Source organism: Xenopus laevis, chromosome 7L, assembly GCF_017654675.1.
Source record: "Xenopus laevis strain J_2021 chromosome 7L, Xenopus_laevis_v10.1, whole genome shotgun sequence".
Classification (NCBI taxonomy): Eukaryota; Metazoa; Chordata; class Amphibia; order Anura; family Pipidae; genus Xenopus; species Xenopus laevis.
In genome coordinates, this window is record NC_054383.1 from 128,997,282 (window position 1) to 129,024,449 (window position 27,168).

At 38.8% G+C, this 27,168-nt stretch overlaps 1 protein-coding gene across 1 annotated transcript; it reads left to right on the top strand.

Annotated features, from left to right (window-relative positions):
* The first annotated feature begins 6,043 nt into the window (after window positions 1–6,043).
* LOC108696820 (sialic acid-binding Ig-like lectin 8) lies at window positions 6,044–27,168 on the top strand. The gene is made up of 11 exons (XM_018226479.2): window positions 6,044–6,197; window positions 11,287–11,415; window positions 14,447–14,827; window positions 17,428–17,721; window positions 18,576–18,605; window positions 18,884–19,138; window positions 21,251–21,301; window positions 21,976–22,206; window positions 23,447–23,549; window positions 25,030–25,129; window positions 26,126–27,168. Exons 2-11 carry the CDS (start codon window positions 11,340–11,342, stop codon window positions 26,282–26,284), a joined length of 1,680 nt encoding a protein of 559 aa, XP_018081968.1. The 5' UTR covers window positions 6,044–6,197; window positions 11,287–11,339; the 3' UTR covers window positions 26,285–27,168.

Sequence of the window (27,168 nt, forward strand, 5' to 3'; positions counted from 1 at the left end):
TAAGGAATGTTGGCCTGGAACATAGTATTTGTACCTGGATAGAGAACTGGCTAAAAGATAGACTACAAAGAGTGGTGGTAAATGGAACATTTTCTAATCGGACCAGTGTTGTTAGTGGAGTACCGCAGGGCTCTGTACTAGGTCCCTTGCTTTTCAACTTGTTTATTAATGACCTGGAGGTGGGCATTGAAAGTACTGTTTCTATTTTTGCAGATGATACTAAATTGTGCAGAACTATAGGTTCCATGCAGGATGCTGCCACTTTGCAAAGTGATTTGTCTAAAGTGGAAAACTGGGCAGCAAACTGGAAAATGAGGTTCAATGTTGATAAATGCAGGTTATGCACTTTGGCAAAAATAATATTAATGCACGTTATACACTAAATGGCAGTGTGTTGGGAGTTTCCTTAAATGAGAAGGATCTAGGGGTCTTTGTAGATAACACGTTGTCTAATTCTGGGCAGTGTCATTCTGTGGCTACTAAAGCAAATAAAGTTCTGTCTTGTATAAAAAAGGGCATTAACTCAAGGGATGAAAACATAATTCTGCCTCTTTATAGGTCCCTGGTGAGGCGTCATCTGGAGTATGCAGTTCAGTTTTGGACTCCAGTCCTTAAGAGCGATATAAATGAGCTGGAGAGAGGGACGGAAGACTTAAATTATGAGGGTAGACTGTCAAGGTTGGGGTTCTTTTCTCTGGAAAAAAGGCGCTTGTGAGGGGACATGATTGCACTTTACAAGTACATTAGAGGACATTATAGACAAATAGCAGGGGACCTTTTTACCCATAAAGTGGATCACCGTACCAGAGGCCTCCCCTTTAGACTAGAAGAAAAGAACTTTCATTTGAAGCAACGTAGGGGGTTCTTCACAGTCAGGACAGTGAGGTTGTGGAATGCACTGCCGGGTGATGTGGTGATGGCTGATTCAGTTAATGACTATAAGAGGGACTTGGATGATTTCTTGGACAGACATAATATCAAAGGCTATTGTGATACTAAACTCTATAGTTAGTATAGATATGGGTATATAGAATTTATGTAAAAGTGGGGAGGGGTGTGTGTATGGATGCTGGGTTTTCATTTGGAGGGGTTGAACTTGATGGATTTTGTCTTTATTCAACCCAATTTAACTATGTAACTATGTAACTATGTATGCCACCACTAATTTATTGCCGCCCTAGGCCTGGGCTTTGCTGCCTCACTACAAATCCGGCCTGCATTGAACACATTCTTACGTATGACAAATCCAAACCCAGGGAATTATATGTATTCCTGATTACTGTAGATTTGCTCTTCTGCCTAAAACAGCCATGTTTTTGACTTTGGGCTTTGCCCTCAGCTACTCAGGTGCCACCAGCGTATACACCGTGAGTAGTGATGGGCGAATTTATTCGCCATGCGCGAATTCGCGGCGAATTTGCGCGATTCGCGCCGAGCGAATAAATTCGCGAAACGCCCGCGAAAATTCGCGGTAAAAATTCGCCGGCGTCAAAAACGGGCGCCGGCGCCAAAAACGGGCGCCGGCGTCGGAAAAACGGGTGCCGGCGTCAAAAACGGGCGCCGGCGTCAAAAACGAGACGCCGGCGCCGTTTCGCGAATTTTTCGCCGTTTCGCGAATTTCGCGCGAAATTCACGAATTTTTCGGCGAAGCGAAATGGCGCAAATTCGCCCATCACTAACCGTGAGAATTCAGGAACTTCAACAGGGGCAGGCAAGGGAGCCAAACATATACACTGCAGGGGACGGAGCTGCTCAGGAAAGAGCTGGACGTAGTCAGACAGGTTCACAAGCCAAATTTGAAGTCAGGAACAAGCCAAGGTCAAAACCAAGAAGTCAAACAGGGGAAAGAACCAGGGAATCAGAAATCAGGGAACAATGATAGCAGGATTCAGAGCAGCTAGGAACAAGCAAGATTGACCTACTGTATATCAGGTAGTGAGTAAGTGCAGGGAAGAGGGTTTTATAGCCAGACGCATGGCTAACACTGATCACATGTGGCCAGATTAAATATAGACATATACAAGAAGTCCTCTGCACTCAACCCATTATCAATATATTTAAGACATTGAGAAATTTTGTGCATACAACTACTAAAAAATGCCTTCCCCTTTAAACAAAACAGGGATTATTTATCCATATATTGCAATATATTTAAGCTGGCCAACTACGTCACAGTCATCACATATCTGGCCAGCCCTACAGTCAACTTTCATCTGATTCATTAAGAATTCTATTGCTTCATTATACATTTTACAAAGGGACTAAGTTTTACCTGCAACTTACTTGCTGCTTTCAAAGTAAAACTCCCAAACTTGGCTGCACTTTTATTAGACACCAGTGGGATCACCTGACTATAGCTGGGAAGGGTGGGAGCTACAGTACAACATGGAGCTGGTCACTGCTCCTGTATAACTATAACAAACAAGGGAAGGTTGTGCTCACCACTAATTTTTAAACCATTAGGCGGGGGTGCAATGAGGCTGTGACCACAAAATACATATAGACAATTACAAGAGGTCCTCTGCACTCAACCCATTATCAATATGTTTAAGACAGTGAGAGCTGGACTTAGTCAGACAGGCTCATAAGGCAAATTTGAAGTCAGGAACAAGCCAACGTCAAAACCAAGAAGTCAAACAGGGGAAGGGAGCAGGGAATCAGAAATCAAGGAACAAAGATAGCAGGATTTAGAGCAGCTAGGAACAAGCAAGATTGACCTACTGTATATCAGGCAGTGAGTTATTGCAGGGAAGGGGGTTTTATAGTCAGACTCATGACTCATGATCACATGTGGCCAGAGTAAAATCAGGTAAAAGAAGTCAAGTAAATACAAGGATACTAATTACCTCTGCTTGGAGCAGAGGTTTCAGAGCTTCAGTAAGAATCTTTAGTTCAAATCCAGGCAGAAAGTTAAACTCACGTTGCACGAAAGAGTAAACTTTCAGTTTGAGGCAAGAAAACCCATTTGCTTATTTCTGTGACCACATGAGAGCAGCGGGGCCTCCCCCCCTCATTCCTTTTGTTTGTCTCATATAATCATATACTGTGCACTTAACATCTTTTCTTAAGAGTAATTTGTAACCAAGATTAAGTCACAATTTCAGAATAACTGGAACTGAAAATCAGCCCCTCTTGTTCTTCTTCCAGCTTATAAAACCCCCCTTGCAGGTGTGGGGAGGATGTCTGTTTTTTTTTTTCACTAGAGAAATTATACGACAAATGAAGCAGAACTTCACATTTCATTTAATGAATCTCTACATCGGTATGTGTTATTTTACTTGGTGGAAATACTCTCTATAGTCAAAACAATATGGAAACCATATATGGACCTCTCCCTAGTAATGTCTACTGATATCTTATTTCTGAAGCATAGACTTGTTAGGGGCTGTACCCAAGTATATCATCTCCCTGCACAACATCAGATGAAGGTCAGAGTGGTTTAAAGGTCCCCACCATTGGAGCAGAGAAAACCAGATCTCTTCACCACTTGCCTGTCTCATCCCCTGAAGAGTGGCTTGTATGACGTCTTGGAAAAGTATATCCAAGGCTACAGTGATCTCAAGATCTACAACTACTTTAGTAGAGGTATGTGTTATTTTGTTATATTTGAATATATCCATATATCTGTATATTTTCAGCATACAATGATTCTGTGGCTGAATTGCAGCAAATCCAGGGTTTTTATAGTAGCAAATAGATTATTAACTACATATCAAAACATGATATACAGAATGAGATGGATAAATAAGTAATGTATTAGAGCAGCCACTCAAAGACCAATCTTCCAGACAAACTTAGAAAATGATTTGTAGTTTACACCAGGATACAGCCTTACGCGTTTTGTAAATCACAGACAGAATTTATTAAGGATCGAAGTAAAAAATTAGAATTCAAATTTTTCAAATTAAGGGATTTATCATACTCTGGCCCTTTAAGAACTCGAATTCGACTATTCACCACCTAAAACCTGCCTGAATTTCTGTATAAGTCAATGGGAGAGGTCAAGGGATTCATTTGGTGATGTTTGTAGCCGTCCTGACATTCAAGTTTTTTTCTCCTAAAAAAAACTGGAGTTTTTCTAATTCGAATCAAATTTGATTCGAGTTTTGGGTCGTTTTAAATCGTTCGAGTTTAAAAAATGTGATTTTATTAATACATTTTGACTAGTGGAATTTTGAATTTCTTGGAGTTAAAAAAACTCACATGAATTCGAAATTCCACTCTTGATAAATGTGCCTCGTAGGCTGTGATTAAGGGGCAGATTTATCAAGGTCCAATTTTTTTGAACCCCCATAACTTCGAAATTCAAATAAAAAAAAGACCAACCACAATTTATTAAAGAAATTTTTTTTTGCGGGTACATAGGCTGTGATCGATCATTTGAATCAAAGTAAGATCACATTCGTTTGAATTCGATTTGAAGTATTTTTAAAAAAAACTTAGATTTTTCAAAGTCCACCAATTGACTCCAAATAGGTTCTAGGAGGTCTCCCATAGGCTACAAAATGCGTAGGTCCCATGCAGATGTGAAGTTTTTAACTTCAACTAATACACATAGTTTTTTACTTTATTCCTTGAGTGCTGGATAGCCCTGTCCTTCTTTTTCACACATTCTGGTTTGCCACTCCTTGAAGCAGGGGCGTTGGGGCTTGGTACCTGGACCACTCATTCACTTGGTGAGCAATTCACATTTATATCTGCATTGATATTCTGGGCACCCTTTTTCTTTTGTCTTAAATTGTATAAAGGTAACTCAAACCACCAGGAACCATTAGCTTTTTGGAGAACTAAACCCCCTTTATAAAAACGCCCCATTAACTACCCTCCATGATCCCCCCCCCTTTTTTTTCCTTCCCGTATAGTCTATTACTGCAGAAAGTATCCCTGTATACAGTATAATGATGGCTTATCCATGCAGAGTGACACAGCAGAGCTCAAGGGGCTCCATCTTCCTTATCTTTGGATTTCTTTGGAAGGGGACCGATAACACTGACCTATTGGTCTGTCTGGTTTTCGCTCCAACTGTGCATGTCCTGGAGAGCTCCGTAAAGTTCCAAAGGGAGGAAAGAGGAGCCAGAGAGACCAGTGTTATATTCAGGGACAGTTTTTGCAGTAATGGGCTATGCAGGGAGGAAACAGGGCGTGGGGGCAATGGTGGGTAGTGGATGGGGCTTTTTTCTTCTTGGGGTTAGTTCTCCTTTAAGAACATGTAACTATAAGTGGAATTTGACACATAGGGGCAAATTCATCATGGGTTGAATATCGAGGGTTAATTAACCTTTGATATTCGACTGGACAATGAAAATCCTTCGACTTCGAATATCGAAGTCGAAGGATTTTGCACAAAAACTTCGATCGCAGGAATAATCGTTCGATCAAACAATTAAATCCTTCGAATCGAACGATTTGAAGGATTTTAATCCAACGAACGAAGGATTATCCTTCGACCAAAAAAACGTAGCCAAGCCTATGGGGACCTTCCATAGGCTAACATTGGGTTCGGTAGCTTTTAGGTGGCGAACTAGAGGGTTGAAGTTTTTTCTTAAAGAGACAGTACTTCGACTATCGAATAGTCGAATAGTCGAATGATTTATAGTTTGAATCCTTCGTTTCGAAGTCGTAGTCGAAGGTCGAAGTAGCCCATTCGATGGTCGAAGAAGCCCAAAAAAACACTTCGAAATTCAAATTTTTTTTTTTTCGAATCCTTCACTCGAGCTTGGCGAATGGGCCCCTTAACCAGTAGGATCTAAATAACAATGATAAAAGAGATTTATTTTTTATTAATAAAAACCGGTAAATCTTCTGATTTGAGCCTAGACTCTAGTGAAGGGCTAATCTGACCCGTTTTTGCTTTGGCAAAAATGTATCGGAATACGTTGAAATCAATGGGCAACGATTTTTTCCACCCATTGGAGTCTATGGGAGTCATTTTCATGACGAAACACCTTGGGGGAACATTTCGCTCATCACTACTGGACTCACATTGTGGGTTGTGTAACTACGTAGTTACTTCTGTTTTTTTTTATGCTTTGCAAAAAGTGTTGCCCAACAGAGAGGCAGAAGAGAAGAGGAAAGCAGAGTTTGCAACACACAGACACAGGTACTGGCACTGGCATGAAATCGGACTATGAGACGAGATAACAAATATAAAGAAGGAAACAAGATAAATGGAGAATTCAGAGGCTCTGCACTGCAGGGTGAGTGAAAATTAAGCTGGAGGGTGGAGGGTGCTAGGTTGGACGTTGGGTGCAGTATAAAACCTTTCTGATCTAATACATTTATGAATGTAGTATTTTATAATGTTGTACAGTAATAATGTCTCTCCTGAGTTAATTAAATGAACTAAACTTAAGATGTGCTGCTCAGTAAATGAGTAAATGTGGTTGGCAGGATTTGCTGGGGGTTGTACACTGGTGCAATAACAAACACCACAATAGTGGCGGGTGTGTTAATAAATGAAACCCAAACAAGTTGTTCACTTTACTGGTCTGCAAAGAATTATACTTCCGACCAGAAACCAACAAACAAGGGGTGTCACTAGGGATGGGCGGATATGACCCATTTCGCTTCGCCAAAAATTTGGCGCTGGCAAAAAATTCGGCAAAATGCATTAAAGCCTATTTGACATTTTGTTTTTTGAAATGCGGATTTTTTTTTTTCCATTGAAGTTTATGTGCATCATTTCTGCGACTCAACCCTAGTCATTTTTGGGGTATGGTGCCGAAAAAAAGGCTATGTCTGGAGATGGCCTTCCCGATAATGGGTCCCATACCTGTATTATAATAGAATTAGGGATGCACCGAATCCAGGATCCAGTTTGGGATTCGGCCTTTTTCAGCAGGATTCGGATTCGGACAAATCCTTCTGCCCATCCAAAGCGAATCTGAATCCCAATTTGCATATGCAAATTAGGGGCAGGGAGGGAAATCACATGAATTTTTGTCAGTAGCAGTAGCACAAAATGTCTCTGTCTTAAATATATTGATAATGGGTTGAGTGCAGAGGACTCTTGTATTTGACTATATGTATTTTGTGGTCACAGCCTCATTGCACCTCCGCCTAATGGTTTTAAAAATTACTGGTGGGCACAACTTTCCCTTGTTTGCTATATATATTTATTTATTTAGGGATGAGCAACATTTTTGACAGTTTTGGCATGAAAAAATCCCCAAAAACTCCAATCTATTGTGCGCCGAGAGAAAAAAAAAGTTAAAAAAAACTCTGCAAAAAACTTCAATGCATTTTGTGACTTTTAGCCATTGCTGAAGCAAAATGGGACAGATTCTTTCATTACTAATACAGGTATATACACACACACAAGTATACACACATACAAATACATACATTCTCCCTCTGAGACAAATTGGAGAGGCTTCAGATGGGTTTTTTTTTGCCTTCATCTGGATCAACTGGCAGTTAGGCAGGTTATATATAGAGTTAAGGTTGAACTTGATGGACATGTGTCTTTTTTCAACCTAATTTACTATGTTACTATGTTACATACATACATGTACATACATGCATTCATATATATATATATATATACTGTACATACTGTAGAGAGAGTGTAGAGCAATTTCCTGCCTGAGAATGTTCCCTCAGTAACTCCCCATGTTCTTTTCTGCTGATTCACTGCACATGCTCTGTGCTGCTGTCACTTACTGAGCTTAGGGGCTGACTCAAAATACATAAAGAATATTAATGTTGCAATATAAGGCTGATTAGTAAATAATTCAGATTATTAGTACATGTCAGCTCAGAAACAAGTGCAATCAGCATCTGGTTGTGACAACCCCTAAGCTTAGATTCTCAACAACTGCCCAGAGCTCACTGAGCATGTGCGTGTCTTTCACCCTCCGAACAAAATGCAAGATGGCAAGCTCCTGTGACAATTTTGACAGCCTGGATCATTGTTACTATAGAGGCACTGAACATTTAGGCTGATGCAGTAAGTTCATTATATGAAATATAGCATTTCTGAATATATTCATTTTGTTGGTTTAGTTCTCCTTTAAAATATGCCCTAACAAGGATGGAGATTTTCCTGTGGAGATGAAGGTATCGATCATTACTATTAAGGATTTTAGTCCGGTACATCAAATTCAATATATAATGTACATTTCCAGCCTCATTCTTTTTTTTAGGGTTTAGTTTCTCTTCCCTCTGCGGCTGTCAATGACATTTCTGCTTTTTTTGTTATCTTGAGAAATAACAGGCCCTCTTTGTTATTTCTCCTTTTTCCATGCAGTACATCATTTTTTACATTACAGCTTAGTTTTTTGCGGTATTTTTATATGTGCAATTGGACTTATTTCTGTGTTCTACAGAAGAAAGTAAGGGGGGCTTTCACTAGTATTCAGACCAGGGTCGGACTGGGGAAAAAACACTGGCTCAGACCCACTCCGTGTGTAAAGTCTTTGTGGCTTCTGACTTCCCTCCCTGGCCCCCTGAAGTGGCCACAAGAGGAAGAGGTAGGCACAAGAGGCTGGAGGGGGGGTTGCTGCTCGGGTAGGGGGGCCAGATTTGCGTCTGGGGCAGGGGCTTTGTGATTTGGATGGAAGTAAAAACCCAACCCTGTGCCTTGAAAGAGGTTGCCTTATTTTAGTTGGGGTAACTTCTCTAAGAATTTAGTGATACAGTTTTATACAGTAATCATAATATCACATGGTATTGCCTTAATAATACATGGGCAGCATGGTGGATCAGGAGGTTTTGATTCCAGTTGATTCCGTTTTGATTCCAGCCAAGGCACTATCTGCACTGAGTTTATATGTTCTTCCTGAATGGGTTTCCTCTGAGGACTCTGGGTTTCTCCCGTGCTCCAAAAACACACAGGCAGGCTAACTGGTTTGTAATAAAAATGAATTTCCCTACAGTCTGTGAATGTGATAGGGACCTTAGACTGCAAGCTTTGCTGGGGCAGATGTATAATTTATGTATAGCACGGCATAAATGTGTCAGAGCTACCTGTATATTGGAAAAGGAGAAAGGGAATAATTTATAGAGAATTTTATTGTAAGCAAGCCATTATAGGCACACTAAGAATGCTGGGACACCATACATAAGATGCCACAGAGAATCGAACCAGGGTCTCTAGCATGAGATCTCCCATCAAAATCTGATCACTTAACCTCTAGGAAATAAGATTACTTACCACATCCTAACATTTTAACCTGTAAAACTGGAAACTGTAGGCCATGCTCAAAACTGCTATAATCCTACCAAGAAATATCTACTCACTACCCAGAGAAAGCCAGATTAGGGCTACATAGATTAGCAACAATTGACTCCACCGAGGATTGATAGAAGGAATTAGATCCCAAGGACATTATTGCCTAGTCTGTGAAACAGAGACAGGTTATAGGGACCAGATTCCTACCTGGGTTCTACTAAGAGTTGTCCTCAGAGGAAACTGCTTTCACCCCTCCTAGAGCTGTCAACTTCATAACAGCAATAATCGGGGAAACTTTCCAGGTCTGTGACATAATAGAAAGTGATGTCACAGGAAGTGACATCATGCACATGCGTAGAACCTCTCCTGAAGCCACAGAAACCATGCTGATGTCACTGAAGCAGTATGCGCATGCGCACATCTGTTTTTTTCACTACAATACTGCACAATTGTCAAAGTTCATCAGAAATCGGAGGAATGTGGGAAAGGATGGGAATCCAGTATTGATGGGCAAAATTATTTGGCAGGCGTGAATTTGTTGCGAATTTCCACTTTCCCCACTGGTGAATAAATTTCTCGAAATTGCCACGAAAATTTGCATAGTCAAAAATGGCCGTTTCAGGAATTTTTTTGGAGTTTTGCTAATTTTTTGGCAAAGCGAAATGGGACAGATCCATCACTAATTAGGAAACCCTGAGTAGCATTACCAACTGTTTTCCCACACTTAGCTGCATTAACTTTATGCCCATCCTTACCTCTTCTTCTGCTCTGTTATATTTACAGAGTATAGTACAGTATATAAGTAGACCTCAAAATCCTATGAATTCTGTATAGAAGTTATAAGGCGGTAACAAATGAGGCAAGTCAGGCTTATTTTGCTTAATACAGTATATGATTACACAGCACTGATGAAAGGGACATACCGTAGGAGACCATATGGAAGGAAATGTCATACCTCCTAACATTTCTAAAATAGAAAGAGGGACAGAAATAGTTTGACCACGCCCATTTTATGACCACACCCCCAAATGCCACATCCATTTTACTAAATTTGTTAGGTTATGGAAAGTCTGAACACATTTCTGGAGGTTTTAGGATCAGGTTTTTATGTGTTATTACAGTTTTGTTAATGAAGGTGAATTGACCTTTAAGCTGCAAGTCACAGTTTCCCCAAGAGACCTGCTTATCTTACAATTGTTACAATTGTTTCTTTGCTTAAATTGTTACAATTGTTTCTTTGCTTATCTTAAATTGTTCCAAAAGTATCCAAGTGCAGCTGCCACGTATTCTGGGCTCTCTGCAATTACGTTTCAAAAACGTTGTATCTTTTAATGGCTGTTCAGGGAAGGAGGTAAGAAAGTGAGAAAGACATTTTAGTAACAAAATTGGGGCTGTCAAAACCAGGACTCTCCCGTGAAAAATGGAACAGTTGGGGGGTATGAGATGTAGATACAACATGAAATGGCAGAGATTACTATATTTGGGGAAATGGAACAGATAGCATTAACAGCTAATTTAAATGTTGATTAAAATAGTAGAAATAGAAAGTAAAAGATAGAGAGAACCACAAAACCTCATTATTTTACACAACATTTAGATCAGCACTGAAACTACGTTTCGGGGTCACGTATCATTGACTCAGCTGTTTAATTCCTCAGCAAGATTTCTCCTGCTAATCTTGCTACTGCCAAAATTACTGCAACCAACTTTCTGCATCCTCCTCAACATACTTTTACTGAGCAAAAAAAAAAAATATATAAATATATGTATTTATAATCCAATCCTTTTGCAACTTTGAGTGTATTTGCACCCCTAAAAGTTCTATTGAACAAATTTAGCCATCTCTTTGCATTAAAGTGGTTGTTCACCTTTAATTTAACTTAAAGTATGTTATACAATTACTGATCGGTAGCAACTTTTCAACTGGTCTTCATGTTTTTATTCCTTATTGCTTTTGAATAATTTGCCTTCTTTTTCCGACCCTTTACAGCTTTGAACCGGGAGCCACTGATCAATTGCTCATTGTCTCAGAATATCAAGCTGTACATCATATTAGAAAGTAGATTTTAAAGTGAACAGCTGCTGTAATATGTTTTTGGTCTTTTCTGTTCTAGGTGAAGTGATCCTTATTCGGTTGTAGACCCATCTATACTGGCTGTAGATCAGGATGGGGAAAAGAGGATCTTGGTGTTGCTGGGAATACCTTGTTATTATACTGTTATTTTTTTCAATGCAGTGGAAGGGTGAGTATGGCTAAATTTGAATTAATCAAACACATACAACTCCAGGATTTAACTAATCAAACTGAACCCTTTAACTGGGTGGTCACATGGCCTGTTTAGTGATTACTTTCAAGATTTGTGTTCTTGGGGGCCTTTCATGGCAGATGGCAGTTGGGTTATATACACACTGGGGTCATTTATCAACACTGGGCAAATTTGCCCATGGGCAGTAACCCATGGCAACTAATCAGATTGCTACATTCATGGTTCTACTTTCAGCTGGCTTTCAAAAGCTAATCGCTGATTGGTTGCTATAGGTAACTGCCTAGAGGGAAATTTGCTCAATGTTGATAAATGAGCCCCACTGTCATTTTAACATAGCAATAAATTCTGTTATACAGTTACATAGTTAGTTACATAGTTACATAGTTACATAGTTAAATTGGGTTGAAAAAAGACAAGGTCCATCAAGTTCAACCCCTCCAAATGAAAACCCAGCATCCATACACACACCCCTCTCTACTTTTAATTAAAATTCTATATACCCATACCTATACTAACTATAGAGTTTAGTATCACAATAGCCTTTAATATTATGTCTGTCCAAAAAATCATCCAAGCCATTCTTATAGTCATTAACTGAATCAGCATCACAACATCACCCGGCAGTGCATTCCCCAACCTCACTGTCCTGACTGTGAAGAACCCCCTACGTTGCTGCAAATGAAAGTTCTTTTCTTCTAGTCTGAAGGGGAGGCCTCTGGTACGGTGATCCTCTTTATGGGTAAAGTTACATCAGTTACTACCTGTGACTTTTCAATAATTATTTTATTACAGAATGGAACAGAGAATCGTGTAAAGGTGCTAACCCTACCTTCATCAACACCAGTTATTATTAGTATTTTTATTACAGGTATGGGACCTATTATCCAGAATGCTCAGGACCTGGGGCTTTCCGGATAACGGGTCTATCCATAATTTATTCATACCTTAAGTCTACTAGAAAATCATGTAAACATTAAATAAACCCAATAGGCTGGTTTTGCTTCCAATAAGGATTAATTCTATCTTAGTTGGGATCAAGTACAAACTATTGTTTTATTATTACACAGAAAAAGGAAATCGTTTTTAGAAATCTGTATAATTTGATTATAATGGAGTCTATGGGAGACGTAATTCGGAACTTTCTGGATAACAGGTTTCCGGATAACGTATCCTATACCATTATTATTATTATTATTATTATTATTATTGCTGTTAATAATAATAATAATAATAATAATAATAACAACAATAATAATAAAAATATTAACATTCATTTCTAAAGTACCAACATATTCTGCCACACTGTTTAGTACTGTAAATGTGATTTATCATAAAGTTCCTATTTGGTATCATCCTGTCAAAAGTTGCAGGCCAGTAACTGTAATTATGGTGTATGACATACAATTGCACTATAAAAAAAAATATGTTTTACCATGAGAACTAGTGATGGGCGGATTTGTGGCGTTTCGCTTCGCTGAAAAATTCGCAAATTTTCTGGAGAAAAATTAGAGAAACTGCGCCGGCATCTCGTTTTTGACGCCAACGCTCGTTTTTGCCGCATTTTTTTGACGCCGATGCCCATTTTTTGATGCCGACACCCGTTTTTAACGCCGGCGTCCATTTTTTTACGCCGGAGACAATTTTTTTTGACGCCGGCGAACTTTCGTCAGCGAATTTTCGCAAATTCGCCGCAAATTCGCGCCTGGTGAATAAATTCGCCCATCACTAATGAGAACCATTTATTACAATGTTAGTACAGTATGTCAGGCTGCTGAGCACAGCTAAATGCATGAGTTAACTGAGTCTCTTGTATTTTACCCAGGCAGTGAGCACTTACATATGCGATTTAGTGCAGTCACATTCTATTGTGTATTTTTCAAAATTATGGGGCAGATTTACTTATGGTCGAATATCGAGGGTTAATTAACCCTCGATATTCGACTGCCAAATTGAAATCCTTCGACTTCGAATATCGGAAAATCGTTCGATCGATGGATTCAAATCATTCGAATCGCTCGATTAAATCGTTCGAATTGCTCGATTAAATCGTTCGAATCGCTCGATTAGAAGGATTTTAATCCCACTATCAAATGATTTTCCGATATTCGAAGTCGAAGGATTTCAATTCCGCAGTCGAATATCGAGGGTTAATTAACCCTCGATATTCGACCATAAGTAAATCTTCCCCATAATTTTGAAAAATACACAATAGAATGTTACTGCACTAAATCGCATATGTAAGTGCTCACTGATTTTTCTTCGACCTAAAAGCCTATGGGGACCTTCCCCATAGGCTAACATTGACTTCGGTAGGTTTTAGGTGGCGAACTAGGGGGTCCAAGTTTTTTTTTAAAGAGACAGTACTTCGACTATCGAATGGTCGAATAGCCGAACAGCCGAACGATTTTTAGTTGGAATTGTTCGATTCGAAGTCGTAGTCGAAGGTCGAAGTAGCCCATTCGAAGGTCGAAGTAGCCTTCGAAATTCAAAGTTTTTTGCATTCGAATCCTTCACTCGAGCTGAGTAAATGGGCCCCTATGTAGCCTGTAGTGTAATAATGCTTTGACTTCACTTGGTTGTGTTCATGGTTTATGTCTTGATAATATTGTATGATGTGTTTGATGCACAATTAAAATGCCAATAAATAGCAAAATTCATGTTGGAATAAAAATACTTCCATGCATTAAAAATGTATATTCATTCAATATTAATGTTTTGAGATGTTCAATGTGCAATTCAATAGCTGTACAGTCGTGTGTCTGTGTGTAAGTGCCCAGAAGGTTACATCCAGTTGCACGGGGCTGATGTAGAGCTGCAATATTTGGGATTCACCCCCTCAGATTCCTGTACAATAACATGCACCTTGGGAATCAAACACTGAATGGAATCATGTGCAGTATGTTATTTCAATCTTAGTAAATTCAATTCGATTTTTTTTCTGACAAAATATAAAGAATAATAATTAAAGCAAATGTTTATGACATATAAAATATTATCTCCTCTACAGGCAGGAACTGTCAGCGACAGACAAAGGAGGCTCTACCAGGGTTTAAAATTGAGGCACCAGCAGAGGTGACAGTGCAGAGGGGACTCTGTGTGCTCATCCCCTGTAACTTTACTGTTGGTCCTGGTTATACCTTAACCAAAGATGCCATTGGAATCTGGAATAAAATAAATGGCCCAGTTGCAGCTTCTACTGACTCCTCTCAGTTCTCTGATACAACAAACGGGCGCTTTATATTCACTGGGAAAGTGAGTGCAGGAGACTGTTCCTTCTCTATCAGTGATGCACAACCAGGAGACACTGACCAGTACTGGTTCAGACTTGAGGATAAATATCCTTTAAAATTTACCTATGTTGGTATCAAACCATCTGTATCTGTGACAGGTGAGTGAAAATAAAAGCAAATTGAATGAATGTACATGACTTGTGGATCCTCAATGCCTGGGCCCTATTCTTCTTTCCCAATAACCGACACCAAAACAATAAATCTGGTTGGAAAGGCTGCAGCTTCTTTTATTACACATTTACAGTAAATAGCAATCTCTTAATACATACAAATGATCAACCACAAGATATTCACAAGATACATAAACACATACATAAACCATTGCTGGCTGCATATAACACATACAATGTAACATTCTCCTGCCTTTATTTCGAACCTGAGGCTAGTTCCCAACACTCCCACATGCTATGTCTAGGGATGGGTTTGACCCGTTTAGTTTCTCCAAAAAATTGCCGCCATTGAAATGTCGCCGACGCCCATTAAAGTCTATGGGCGTCAAAAAAATGTTGTCGCTGCAAAATTTTTTTTGATGCGCGTCTTTTTTTTTTTTGGCGCACGACGCCGTACAAGTCTCTGGACGTCATTTCTGCAGCGAAACAAGGGGAAAAAATTCACCCATCATTAGCTGTGTCACTTAACTGGGCCTAGCCCCCCAAGGCCTACTCAGACTTGAACTACCTCCTTATTTTTCCCTTTTTTGGCTGCCCATAGTGCAGCCCACCTCTCCCCATCTAGCTGCGACTATATAACCATCACTGTTCCAATCTTCCCCTTGACCCCGTAACTAGTGATGGGCAAATTTATTCAGCAGGCGAGAATTCACAGCGAATTTCAGTGTTTCACCGCCGGCGGGTAAATTCACGAATTTGACGCAAAAATTTGCAAAATCGTGAAATTCTAGCATTTTTACTGAAAAATCCTGAAAATCTGACATTTTCCCAAAAAATCTCGGAAATTGACGCGGGCGAATTTTCGCCACTGAATTTTCACCGGTGAATTTTCTCAAGAGATTCGCAAATTTATTCGCCAGTAGCGAAACGCGGAGATTCACCGCAAATTCGTGCCATTCAAATTTATTCGCCCATCACTATTACTCTTCTATGATTGTTTGTTATTAATATGGCACAGGCATATTCCAAAGAGCTTTACAGAGATTACACATCAGTCCCTGATCCAATAAGGGTACCCTAGGGGCTGATTCACTAAGCTCGAGTGAAGGATTCGAAGTAAAAATACTTCGAATTTCGAAGTATTTTTTGGGTACTTCGACCATCGAATTGGTTAAATTCGTTCGAAGTTGAACGAAATCGAACGAATCGAACGAAAAATCGTTCGACTATTCGACCATTCGATAGTCGAAGTACTTCCCCTTTAAAAAAAACTTCGACCCCCTACTTCGGCAGCTAAAAGCTACCGAAGTCAATGTTAGCCTATGGGGAAGGTCCCCATAGGCTTGCCTGTGATTTTTTGATCGAAGGATTTTCCTTCGATCGTTGGATTAAAATCATTCGAATCCTTCGAACGATCGATCGCAGGATCAGCGCTAAATCCTTCGACTTCGATATTCGAAGTCGAAGGATTTCAATCCGAGGGTCGAATTTCGAAGTATTTTTAACTTCGAAATTCGACCCTTAGTGAATCGGCCCCCTAGTGTCAATTTTATCAGGAGCCATTACCCTGCCTGACACCCACTCACACATACACAGGGAGAACATACCAACTCCTTGCAGATAGAGCTTAAAGGTGAACTAAACCTTTTAAAATGAATATGGCTAGAAATACCAAATTGTATATAATGCACTTATTGCACCAGCCTAAAGTTTCAGCTTCTCAATAGCAGCAATGATTCAGCCTTAGATTGTGACATTTCTATTCTATGTGTACTGTATATTGTGAGTGGGTCCCTAAGCTCAGTAAGTGACAGCAGCACAGAGCATGTGCAGTGAATCAGCAGAAAAGAAGATGGGGAGCTACTGGGGCATCTTTGGAGACACAGATCTTTACTGCTAAAGGGCTGGGGTTGCCTTGGGCTGGTACAGAAACACAAAACTGGTCTGAGAAAGGTTATATGCTCCCAAAAACCTTTTATGTATGCATACAAAGGAAAAGTGCAATAAAATGTAAGGAAAGCTAAGGAAAAAGGGAAATGTTTAAGGAAGATAACAGGTAGGTGGGTTTAAAGGTAAAGGTACGGGACCTGTTCAGAATGCTTGGGACCTGGGGCTTTCTGAATAACAGATCTATCTGTAATTTGGATCTTCATATCTTAAGTCTACTAGAAAATCATGTAAACATTAAATAAACCCAATAGGCTAGTTTTGCTTCCAATAAGGATTAATTATATCTTAGTTGGTAAAACAGTACAAGGTACTGTTTTATTATTACAGGGAAAAAGGAAATACTTTTGAAAAATTTGTATTATTTTGACAAAATGGAGTCTATGGGAAACTGCCTTTCCATAATTCTAAACTTTCTGATTAATGGGTCCCATACCAGTATTAGCTCTGAGAGGCATAAAGAAGGTGTACGTTGCAGAGACTTGTGCATAATTCTTTAGATCAGGCTTGCTTAAAGTTGCAAATAGGCATGTATGGTTGAAAGCAGCTTTTTGAATAACATCAATGTGCCTTCAATTTTGCATTTATTTGTGCACTTGACCTTGAATTCATAATGCCTTCTTGTCTCATTCATCTTACAGATCTAAAAGAACCTGATATATCTCCCACCAAGGATCTGATCGCTGGTGAAGAAGTGACTGTGACTTGCACGGCTCCTACACACTGTCCTGGACTCTCTCCAACCTTCACATGGGAAGGAAGTGTAAATACAGAAAATACACAGAATAATAAATTGAGGCACCAAGATGGGAACTTCACCTACTGGTCAAATATCACTTTCACTCCATCACCGAGTGACCATAATTCCTCCTTAACCTGTACTGTGACTTATAAACATGGGTCTGCTACAACAAGCATCACCTTGAATGTTATATGTGAGTTTAGTTTTTTTAAATGATTCCAGACCTGTAGTTTTCCATCTTTCCAATGACATTTTCTATTTAAATAATATTGACAGTTGTATGAGTACAAACACACACATATGTCATTTTCCTAAAGAACAAATCAAGCTCCAAAGAGTTGCTTGTTACTTTGTTTAGAATACCTGTCCCTACAGTTAAAGTCTCAGCTGTTCATTCGCATAGGGTGGGTGATGTGCATGTAACACGCAGGAGGTTTTGTGTGAAGCAACAGCACTTTCTTTCCTACTCCTTCTCCACTGGGCTAAATAAGGAGTGTTGGTACTTAAAAAGTTTTCGGTCAGGGCTACCATGTTTTTTTTTCATAGCCCTTTCTTGACACTCCAGTAGAATTGGATCCCACTTGCTTTACCTGGAGTATTACCTCCAGGTGAAGAATGTGTTTTTTTCTATACAGCTAGAGCTCTAGGCTCTTTATCCAAGTTGAGCACACCACAACTTATTTAAGAGATTCCGTCTGTATTCCTGGGCAGTTCTCTCTCTTCCAGTTTGTAAAATTATTTCCAGTCTTGCTCATTCCTTAGGACATAATGATGGCTGTATGCACAGTACAACCTTAGGATCATTAGAAAGGGCAGAGTGTTGTATTTGCTGGCAAAAACAAATTTGACTTAGGCAAGGAGGCAGATTTTTTTTTTTTAATAAAGGGAAAAGAAGAAAACATGATTTATACTGGCATGTTTCAAAAAACTAAATAGGACAACAACTGATTTTCAAATGTCCATTAAGCAAAATCTCAGAAATCTCAGTAATTAATGGAACACTCTACATGTATGATGTTTTAATATGTACAAATATTTTTGTTGCAGATCTGCCCATTCTGAACATCACTGTTCCAGGTAATATTCCATTCACAGACCCTGTTAGAGGGGCTGGTAGCCCTGACCTTTGTGCAATATGGTCTGAAATTAATTTTTTTTTGTCTTTGACATATGCTTAATTGAGCCTAACCAAATGCTTGGCCACAATGAGAAGCATAACCTTTACCAATATATCATTGTGTCATTTATTTGCCCTACAAAGACAGTGAGCAGTCATTTGTAAGTAATTATTTTAGCTTTTTATTGACATTTTACAGTTTGTTTTTATCTTTGATGATACGTTTAATACCTTGCAGGGGGAACAGGAGAGAGGAGCAATGTGAGCATTAAAGAAGGAGACTCCCAGGAAATCTACTGTAAAGTGAACAGTAACCCAATGGCCAACATTAGTTGGACTAAAGGAAAAATCCCTGTTGAGAATACCAAGCAGAATGGACAGAAACTGACTCTTTTACTGAAGAATGTAACAGAGAATGACACTGATATATATACATGTACTGCACAGAACCAAAGGGGAATCAACAACCGCTCTATCAGTGTCTCTGTAGAATGTAAGTTACACGTATCTGATGTAAACTCCATTTCTTTTATAATAATAGCTTATATTTCATTTAAGTACTTTGAGGGTCCGAAACAGGGATAAAAGACTTCTAATGTTTGGAAAGATACCAAGCTTGCAGTTATTTTAGCCTGTACCTGAATATATATATATATATATATATATATATATATATATATATATATATATATATATATATATATATATATATACGTAAAACTGAACACATATGATCGAGTTGTGTAAGAAAATAGTGTGTTGGTGTTTCTTGTGTATTAGAGAGTTGGACTTCCATTGCTCAAGTCCATAAAAACTTCTATTTATGTTTTACTTTGCCTGATGTTGCCTTACCTGTAAATATGTGGGAAAGGGGAGCTCACAACAAATATGTTTTGCTGCATATAAGGTTGCTAGGACAAAAGGAAAGTCTCTTTTGACTTAGAAAAGCTGAATGGTCATTTCAGAAGCCTGTAGCAGGTGCCTCACTAGTCTAGGTCCTGTGGAACTGACTAATGTGTGAAGTTCTAGTTAAAGGGTTATTACGGCAGAACAAATTTGGTGTGTAATAATACATCAGTAGGGTCAGAATAACTCAACAGGATACCTGGTAAACTCTTGGTGGGCCTAGAAGCCAATGGACTCTTGGTGGGCCTAGAGTCAATGGACTCTTGGTGGGCCTAGAAGTCAGTGGATTTGTCACTGAAATAAAAACAAATTTGCGGACTTGGAGGGATACAAGTGGGAGCCGGCTGGGATTTGTGGACACAATTGAACCTTGGGCCTATCTTTCTTTTAGAAGTCAGTGGACTCTTGGTGGGTCTAGAAGTCAATGGACTCATGGTGGACCTAAAAATCAATGGACTCTTGATGGGCCTAGAAGTCAATGGACTCTTGGTGAGCCTAGAAGTCAATGGACTCTTGGTGGGCCTAGAAGCCAATGAACTATTAGTGTGCCTAGAAATCAATGGACTCTTGTTGGACCTAGAAATCAATGGACTCTTGGTGGGCCTAGAAGCTAACTAAATATTGGTGGGCCTAGAAGTCAATGGACTCTTGGTGGGCCTAGAAGTCAATGGACTCTTGGTGGGCCTAGAAGTCAATGGACTCTTGGTGGGCCTAGAAGCCAATGGAGTATTTGTGGGCCTAGAAGTCAATGGACTCTTGGTGGGCCTAGAAGTTAATGGGACCTCCTGTTCACCGAATTATTTGACTTTCTATAGCTATACCCTAGACATTCCCCATTTATATGCGAAAACAAAGAGGAGAAATGGTGGGAAGGACAGATAATAGAGTAGAGTAAAGTGATGGTTTAACGGTAAATTAAGTGGATTCAGTCTGGGAGTTTGGCCATATTTTTTTTTATATAGTGAGAAGTCAAGATTTAGTAAATAACCCCCTTGGTGTTGATTGTTTTGGTGAATGTGCATTGTGCTTATTGACTCAGGGGAGCTGTAGGAACCCTGGAGTTACCACCTAATTCAGAGAGGGTGGTAGCTCCAGAGTTCTCTTGTGTCACACAGCAGAACTCAGTTTGGAACAGGAGGCAGAAGGAAGGTGCTGAACAAAACTACACAGAAATGCAAGGTGTGCATGTTGACTTAAGTACATTTAAACTGTAGTTTTATACACAACCGGTGGAAATATAGGGGCCTGCAACTGTGCTTGTGCTCATAAATTACCTGTAGTAAGAGGGTTTTATGGTCTATACTTGAAGCCACTGGGATACAGTTCTGATTAGTCTGCCTTGTCGATGGAGATGTCTACTTCATGTATAGTAATAAACATGGCTCTGAGCAATGCCGAGAATACTGAATTCCATTAATTGTGAAAAAGGCAGGAGCAGCCATATATTTTGATCACAGTAGAAGATATTAGTCTATTACTATTTCTATTCTGCTTCCTTTTATTCTTTTGTATTCTTTCCCTCATTGTTTAGTGGGGGGAATGTACTTCTTCACCAAAATTTCCAAAATCAATAGTAATTTGAAAGAAACAAATTCTTACAATTTGAGCTTAGGCAATGAAAATTATTTTTAACAAAAACTGCCCATAAAATTCTAGTTTGAAATCTTTTTAAAATGTATTTTTTTTATTCACATTTCAGATGCCCCCCGACAGCCAACGATATGTGTAGATAAGCCGGAAGGTAACACAGGTAATGGATTCAAGAATGCTTGGGACCTGGAGTTTTCTGGACAAAGGATCTGTCAGTAATTTGGACCAGCAGACCTCAAGTCTGCTAAAAACTCAACAGAATTGTTTTGCCACCAGTATGGATTCATCCACTTTGTTTTCCATCAAGTACAAGGTTTATTATAACAGAGTAAAAGGAAAATCATTTCAAAATCAGAAATATTTGATATGGGAGATGGCATTTCTGTAATTCAGAGCTTTCTGGATACCGGGTTTCCAAGAAAGGGATACCATACGTGTAGTATATTTATATTTTTTTCTTAAGAATCTAGTACAATAAAGACCAGTTGTGTGATGCACTAAATGCATAATTTAAAGTCACGGTAGAGATACTTCTGTCCAGAGCTGATATTGATCCTGATACTGACAGCAGTGCTACAGGGAACTATCAAAGCAGAGGAAAAACAAATTCCACATTGCAGTTCAATTAAAATAGCCTATTGTACTAAGTACAAAAATGACACAAACGGGCACTTTTTACATTAACAATGCAACCTTATTGCATAGGAATTCAACTTAATTTTGGGTAACTGCAAACTAGACAGGATAATTCAGAATTTAAGGATTCACCAAAACTCTCTAATTTATATTAATATATTTTATCTTTACATTAATTCCAATTTTTGTTCTTTCCAGTTTGCCTTGCTGCTGGAAATATCACTGTTCCAGCTGAATCTGCACTGACCTTACAATGCGTTGCTAAAAGTAACCCGCCAGCAAATTTCTCCTGGATTCAGAGTAATCCATTCAACAAACATTCTGGAAATAGGGCTCTGATGGTCCAGGTTCTAAATGATATTGAATATACATGCCAAGCTGAAAATAAATATGGGCTATCAAATATTTCCATCATTATTATTGTCACACGTGAGTATGAATGAGAACGGTGACCCCGTGTTTAGGTTGTGTATACATGTAAATATATATATATATATATATATATATATATATATATATATATATATATATATATATATAGGTCAGCCTTTTTTTTCTCTGAACCCCTCAGCAAAAGATGTAGGTTGTATTTCTGTAGCAGAAGGAGACTGGGAAAACATAACAGGGTCCTGTAAAATAGTCTATTTGAAGCCTAGATCTTATGGTTGGTGAGTCAAGGAAGAGGAGGTAGTGGGGGTTTCTTAGTAAGCTCATTTATAGCAACTCAGTATGATTGAGCAAACACTGCTTAGATCTTCTTTCATGTCCTTGTTAATAAAACTACTAGCAGATGGAAAACAGAAGTGAGTAGTATGTTCCACTAGTGTTAGGTGACCCTTTGGTATTTAAAAGGGAGGTGATGAGGATTTTATCTGACCCCCTAGTGAAGAAGGGAGGATGTAGAACTGCCACAGGAGGCTGTAGGAAGACGTAGCTATTAGAGAGTTACATATGGGTGCTCGAGAAGCACAAAGTAGTGGGGGGTTGTTCATTGATACTCTGCAGGACAGGTAACATATATTAAATTTTGTTGGAACCAAGTGTAAGTACTAGAACCATTGTGTGCAACTTATTCTGCTCAAAATATGATTAAAGGGAATTTAAAGCTCCATAACACTGCTCCACTGCCCCACACCGAGTTCTCTATATATATGAAGACCAACAACAACTTGATTACAGACACAAGAGACTGCTCCAGCAAGAATGCAACTTACCAGCACTATGTCAGCTATGTTTCTGTTAATTTACATACAAGGATTAGTGACATATTTGCCCCGAGCTTCCAGCTCCAGTTGCAGGAACAAAAAACATGGAGCCAGATTTGAAATTCTTATTGAGAAATTATTTTACATGTTAATGGTGTCACTAGCCCTGGGGAGGTATTTGGATTCATGGTGTTGCTGGGCTACAGCTTTCTGTTGTACTTATTTGTTTAAAATCATAGAATATGCTGAGATTTGTAGCCCAGCAGCAGCAGCTCAGTAAAGCTCGATTAAGCAGAAACAGTTTAGTATCCTTATTTTTTATAACTTGAAATTTCCCTGTTTCTCTTAATAATAAAACATCTTAACCACACCATCTTTGAAATTTCCAAAGACTCATCCATGCATGTAAGGGCTGAGTTTATAGAGTTTGATTTTTATTTTCATATGATCCTTTTCTATTTCAGCTGCACAAAAGCCTCAGACAAATCTCCTCATTGTCGGACTTTGTATTTTATTTTTCACGCTTGTGTTGACAACATTGGTGTTTGTATACAGAGGGATGAGAAAGTGAGTCTTCCGTGAATTATTCCTTTGTCATATTACTGTATCGTTTCCAGGATTAGTGCTTTGATTTTATAGATTCTTTCTGTTGTGCAGAAACATACATTCAAGAATCATAATACAGCAAAAAAAAAAAAAAGTGTTATCTAGAGGCAGAACTAATTCATAGTGTGCATCCAAAACACAGTGGGGCTTATTTATAAACACTGGGCAAATTTGCACCTGAACAGTAACATTTCATTGGTTGCCATGGGATACTGTCTAGGTGCAGATTTGCCCAATGTTTATAAATGAGCCCCTTTGAATTGGGATTCCTAGGGCCCACCAGGGAACTGACACTGAGTGCTCACTTCACAACACTTAGGGGTTATTTATCAAAGGTCGAGTTGTTTTTCCTAAAAAAATTTAGTTTTCGAGGGTAGTTTCAGTAATTTTCAAATATTTTGAAAGTAGTTTGAATCTGAAAATACTCCAGCTGAAACCTGTGGAGGTCATGTAAAAGTCAATGGCAGAGGTCCCTTCAACCATTTGAAATTTGTAGCCTTCATGATGTTTGGGTTCTTTTGGAGGTTTGTGGTCAAAAACTCTATACATTTTTGGTTTTTTTTTTGGAGGAAACTTGATAAATATGCGTATTTGTGTTTTTCCCCCTGAATGCACTGATTCCAGTTTTTTACATTCAAGTTTTTTCATAAATAAGAAAACATTCGAGTTTTGAGTTTATAAACAACCTCACAAACCTCACAAACTTGACCTTTGATAAATAACCCCCTTAGATGTACACAGTGCTAAATGTAATAGGAGTCATGTTGACCTACTGTATTGTAAAAATAAGGAAAGTAACAGGCTGTGGCCACCAGAAGATCCTTCAGTAATGTGGCTGAACAGTCCAACCCTGTTAGAACAAATGGCCAATCCAATGCATCAGTTCAAGTTACGTTTTCTAATGTGTTTTGAGAGATCTGAAAAGATATGAAAACGCCCTTATTTGCTAACCACCTGCATCTACCTCTTGGCCCTGTCATGCAATTGCTTGATAATGTCTAAGTGACCTGGTTTAGACAACGCCTTTCGTAACAAGTTTAAATACAGAATTTGTCTTGACAGATTTATCTAAGGAATTGCCCATTGCTGACTTAAAATGACCAGCCCCAAAGGCACTATAATGGGGTTGTGCTATTTGGATACATCTGTTGAACTGCCCTTCATATGCTTTCCATATATTTGTATACAGTTGTATATATTTATTGATCTTTTTCAAGGTTTTATAATGTTTGTAGAAAATTTGTAACGAGCACAGGGTATTGTAAATATTTTTGATATTATAAAAATATTCACCTTGAGTCATTTTAAGAAACAGGTTAAAAAGTGTATGTATGAAAATTGATAGGACATGGATATAAAAAAATTAACACTGATTTATATTTTATTTCATCCTTGATATTATTCCTTATTCACTAATGAATTTTTGTCATTTTATTAATAGGAAGAAGGACTTACAGGAGGACACAACTACTAAAGAGATGCCTAAAAGTGATGGTGATGTGATTTACAATAATGTAGAGAATATGAAAAGCTATAGCAATGTAAGTGGTCATGTTGGGTCTCATCTATAGTACAATTCCCATTGTGTATGTAAGTGTGTACTCCTGAGTTTGTTGTTCTGCAAAATACAAAGATTATTGGATGAAATACAGAATGCTGTATGTAGCAGATGGTAGAAACAATACATCTTAGTTATACACTAAACAGAGTGTGCAGGGCATCCTTAACTGAGAAGGATTTGGGGATTTTGTGGATAACAAACTGTATAACTCTAGGCCAAGTCAGTTAGTGGCTACAAAAGTGCTGTCTTGCAAAAACGAGCCATTAACTCATGGGATAAAATCATAATTTTCCCTCTTAATAGATCTCTGGTAAGGTCTCACCTTGAGTATGCAGCGAAGTTTTAAGCTCCAGTTCTTAAGAAGAATATTAATGAACTGTAGAGAGTACAGAGATGTGCAACTAAACTGGTAAAGAGAATTAAACAATTAAACTATAAGGAAAGACTAAAGGTTCCAGTTATTTTCTTTGGACAAATAGCACTTGTGAGGGGACATGGTTACTCTTTACAAGTGCTGTATAAAAAGATAGAAGGAACCCAACACAAAAGAGGCCTTGCCTTTTTACTAGAGGAACTGAACTGAATTTGAAGCAACAAAAACGGTTCTTCATGGTGAGGACAGTGAGGTTGTGCAATGGCCTGCCAGGTGATGTTGATAAGGCAAGGAGACCAGTCCCTATAGGCAGCACAGTAAATAGTTGCAAAGGAAAAGGTTCTTGTTTAGGTTTATTTATCTTGTAATAAAGAATAATGTTTAGTGATGGGCGAATTTATTCGCCAGGCGCAAATTCGCGGCAAAAAATGTTTTCCGAAAAATGGCCGCCGGCATCAAAAACGAGAGGCTGGTGCCGTTTCGTGAATTTTTCGCCGTTTCCCGAATTTTGCGCGAATTTTTCGGCGAAGCAAAACGGCGCAAATTCGCCCATAATGTTATATTCCATATAGTCATACAGAAATGTTATTTGATTTTCTGCAGGAATCCTACATCAACACAGAGGGAGAAAAACCGGATAAGGATGATTTGTATATGAACTATGAAAAAGAGCTGCAATATGCCTCCCTCAATTTCTCAAAAATAAAACCAATGGAAGCTCCTCAAACGGAGATCATATATTCAGAGGTCAAACGCAATTAACCCTGGAGATATACTGAAAAGAATGCATGGCTGTAAATAAAGAAGGACTGTTGTACTATTGAGACTTGTTAAGACAATGTAGATAAAGGAAGCTGCAGGATATGTCTGTTTCTCAGGTTTTTTTCCATGATTGCTCAGTGGTACACTGGTTCTCCCTGACTATTGTATAACTGAGTCAAAGGTACCAGTGTTGGACTGGGGGGCCTGGGGCCCATTGATAAGCTGGCTGCCCTTCCTGAGCCGCAACACCGCTCTGCCCACCCCCACACACACAAACATACCTCTTTCTACTTGCGGCCATGGTGGGGGCCAAGTATGGAGCTCAAAAGCAGCGGCAGAGTCATTGTGCAGGGAGGGGGTCTGGGCAGGGTTTTTTTCCTGGTATCCCTCCTGCTTAGTCTGACCCTAAAAGGTGCCACAGCATTCTTCCTGAACATGGCAGCACTTTCTGCTTTTCTCATAGGCTTATTCAAGACTGAAGCTTGCACAGATAAGGTATATTCAGGTTTTCTACCAAACTGCATTTTCAATGTATTGTTGACACCCCACTGCATTATTACAGCATATTCAAATGAATTCCATGAGCATTACATTAGTGCCATGTTATATCAAAAGCAACAAAGGTTTGGGCACTGAGGCCCATGATCAACCCATGATTAAGTTACTATAGGGCATAAATGCATAGGGCATGGAGATGTTTTAATTTTGCTTTGAATAAAGACTTTTTTTACTTTTAAGGGCAGTGGCCAATGGGGAGATTTTTTAATCGCTGGAGTTATGACCAACATGTTGCTAAATTGCCCAGAGTTCAATATAAATACAAAAACTGGGTTAAATAAATATGATGTGCAAAATAAAAAAAATGTTTCTAATATAGTTAGTTA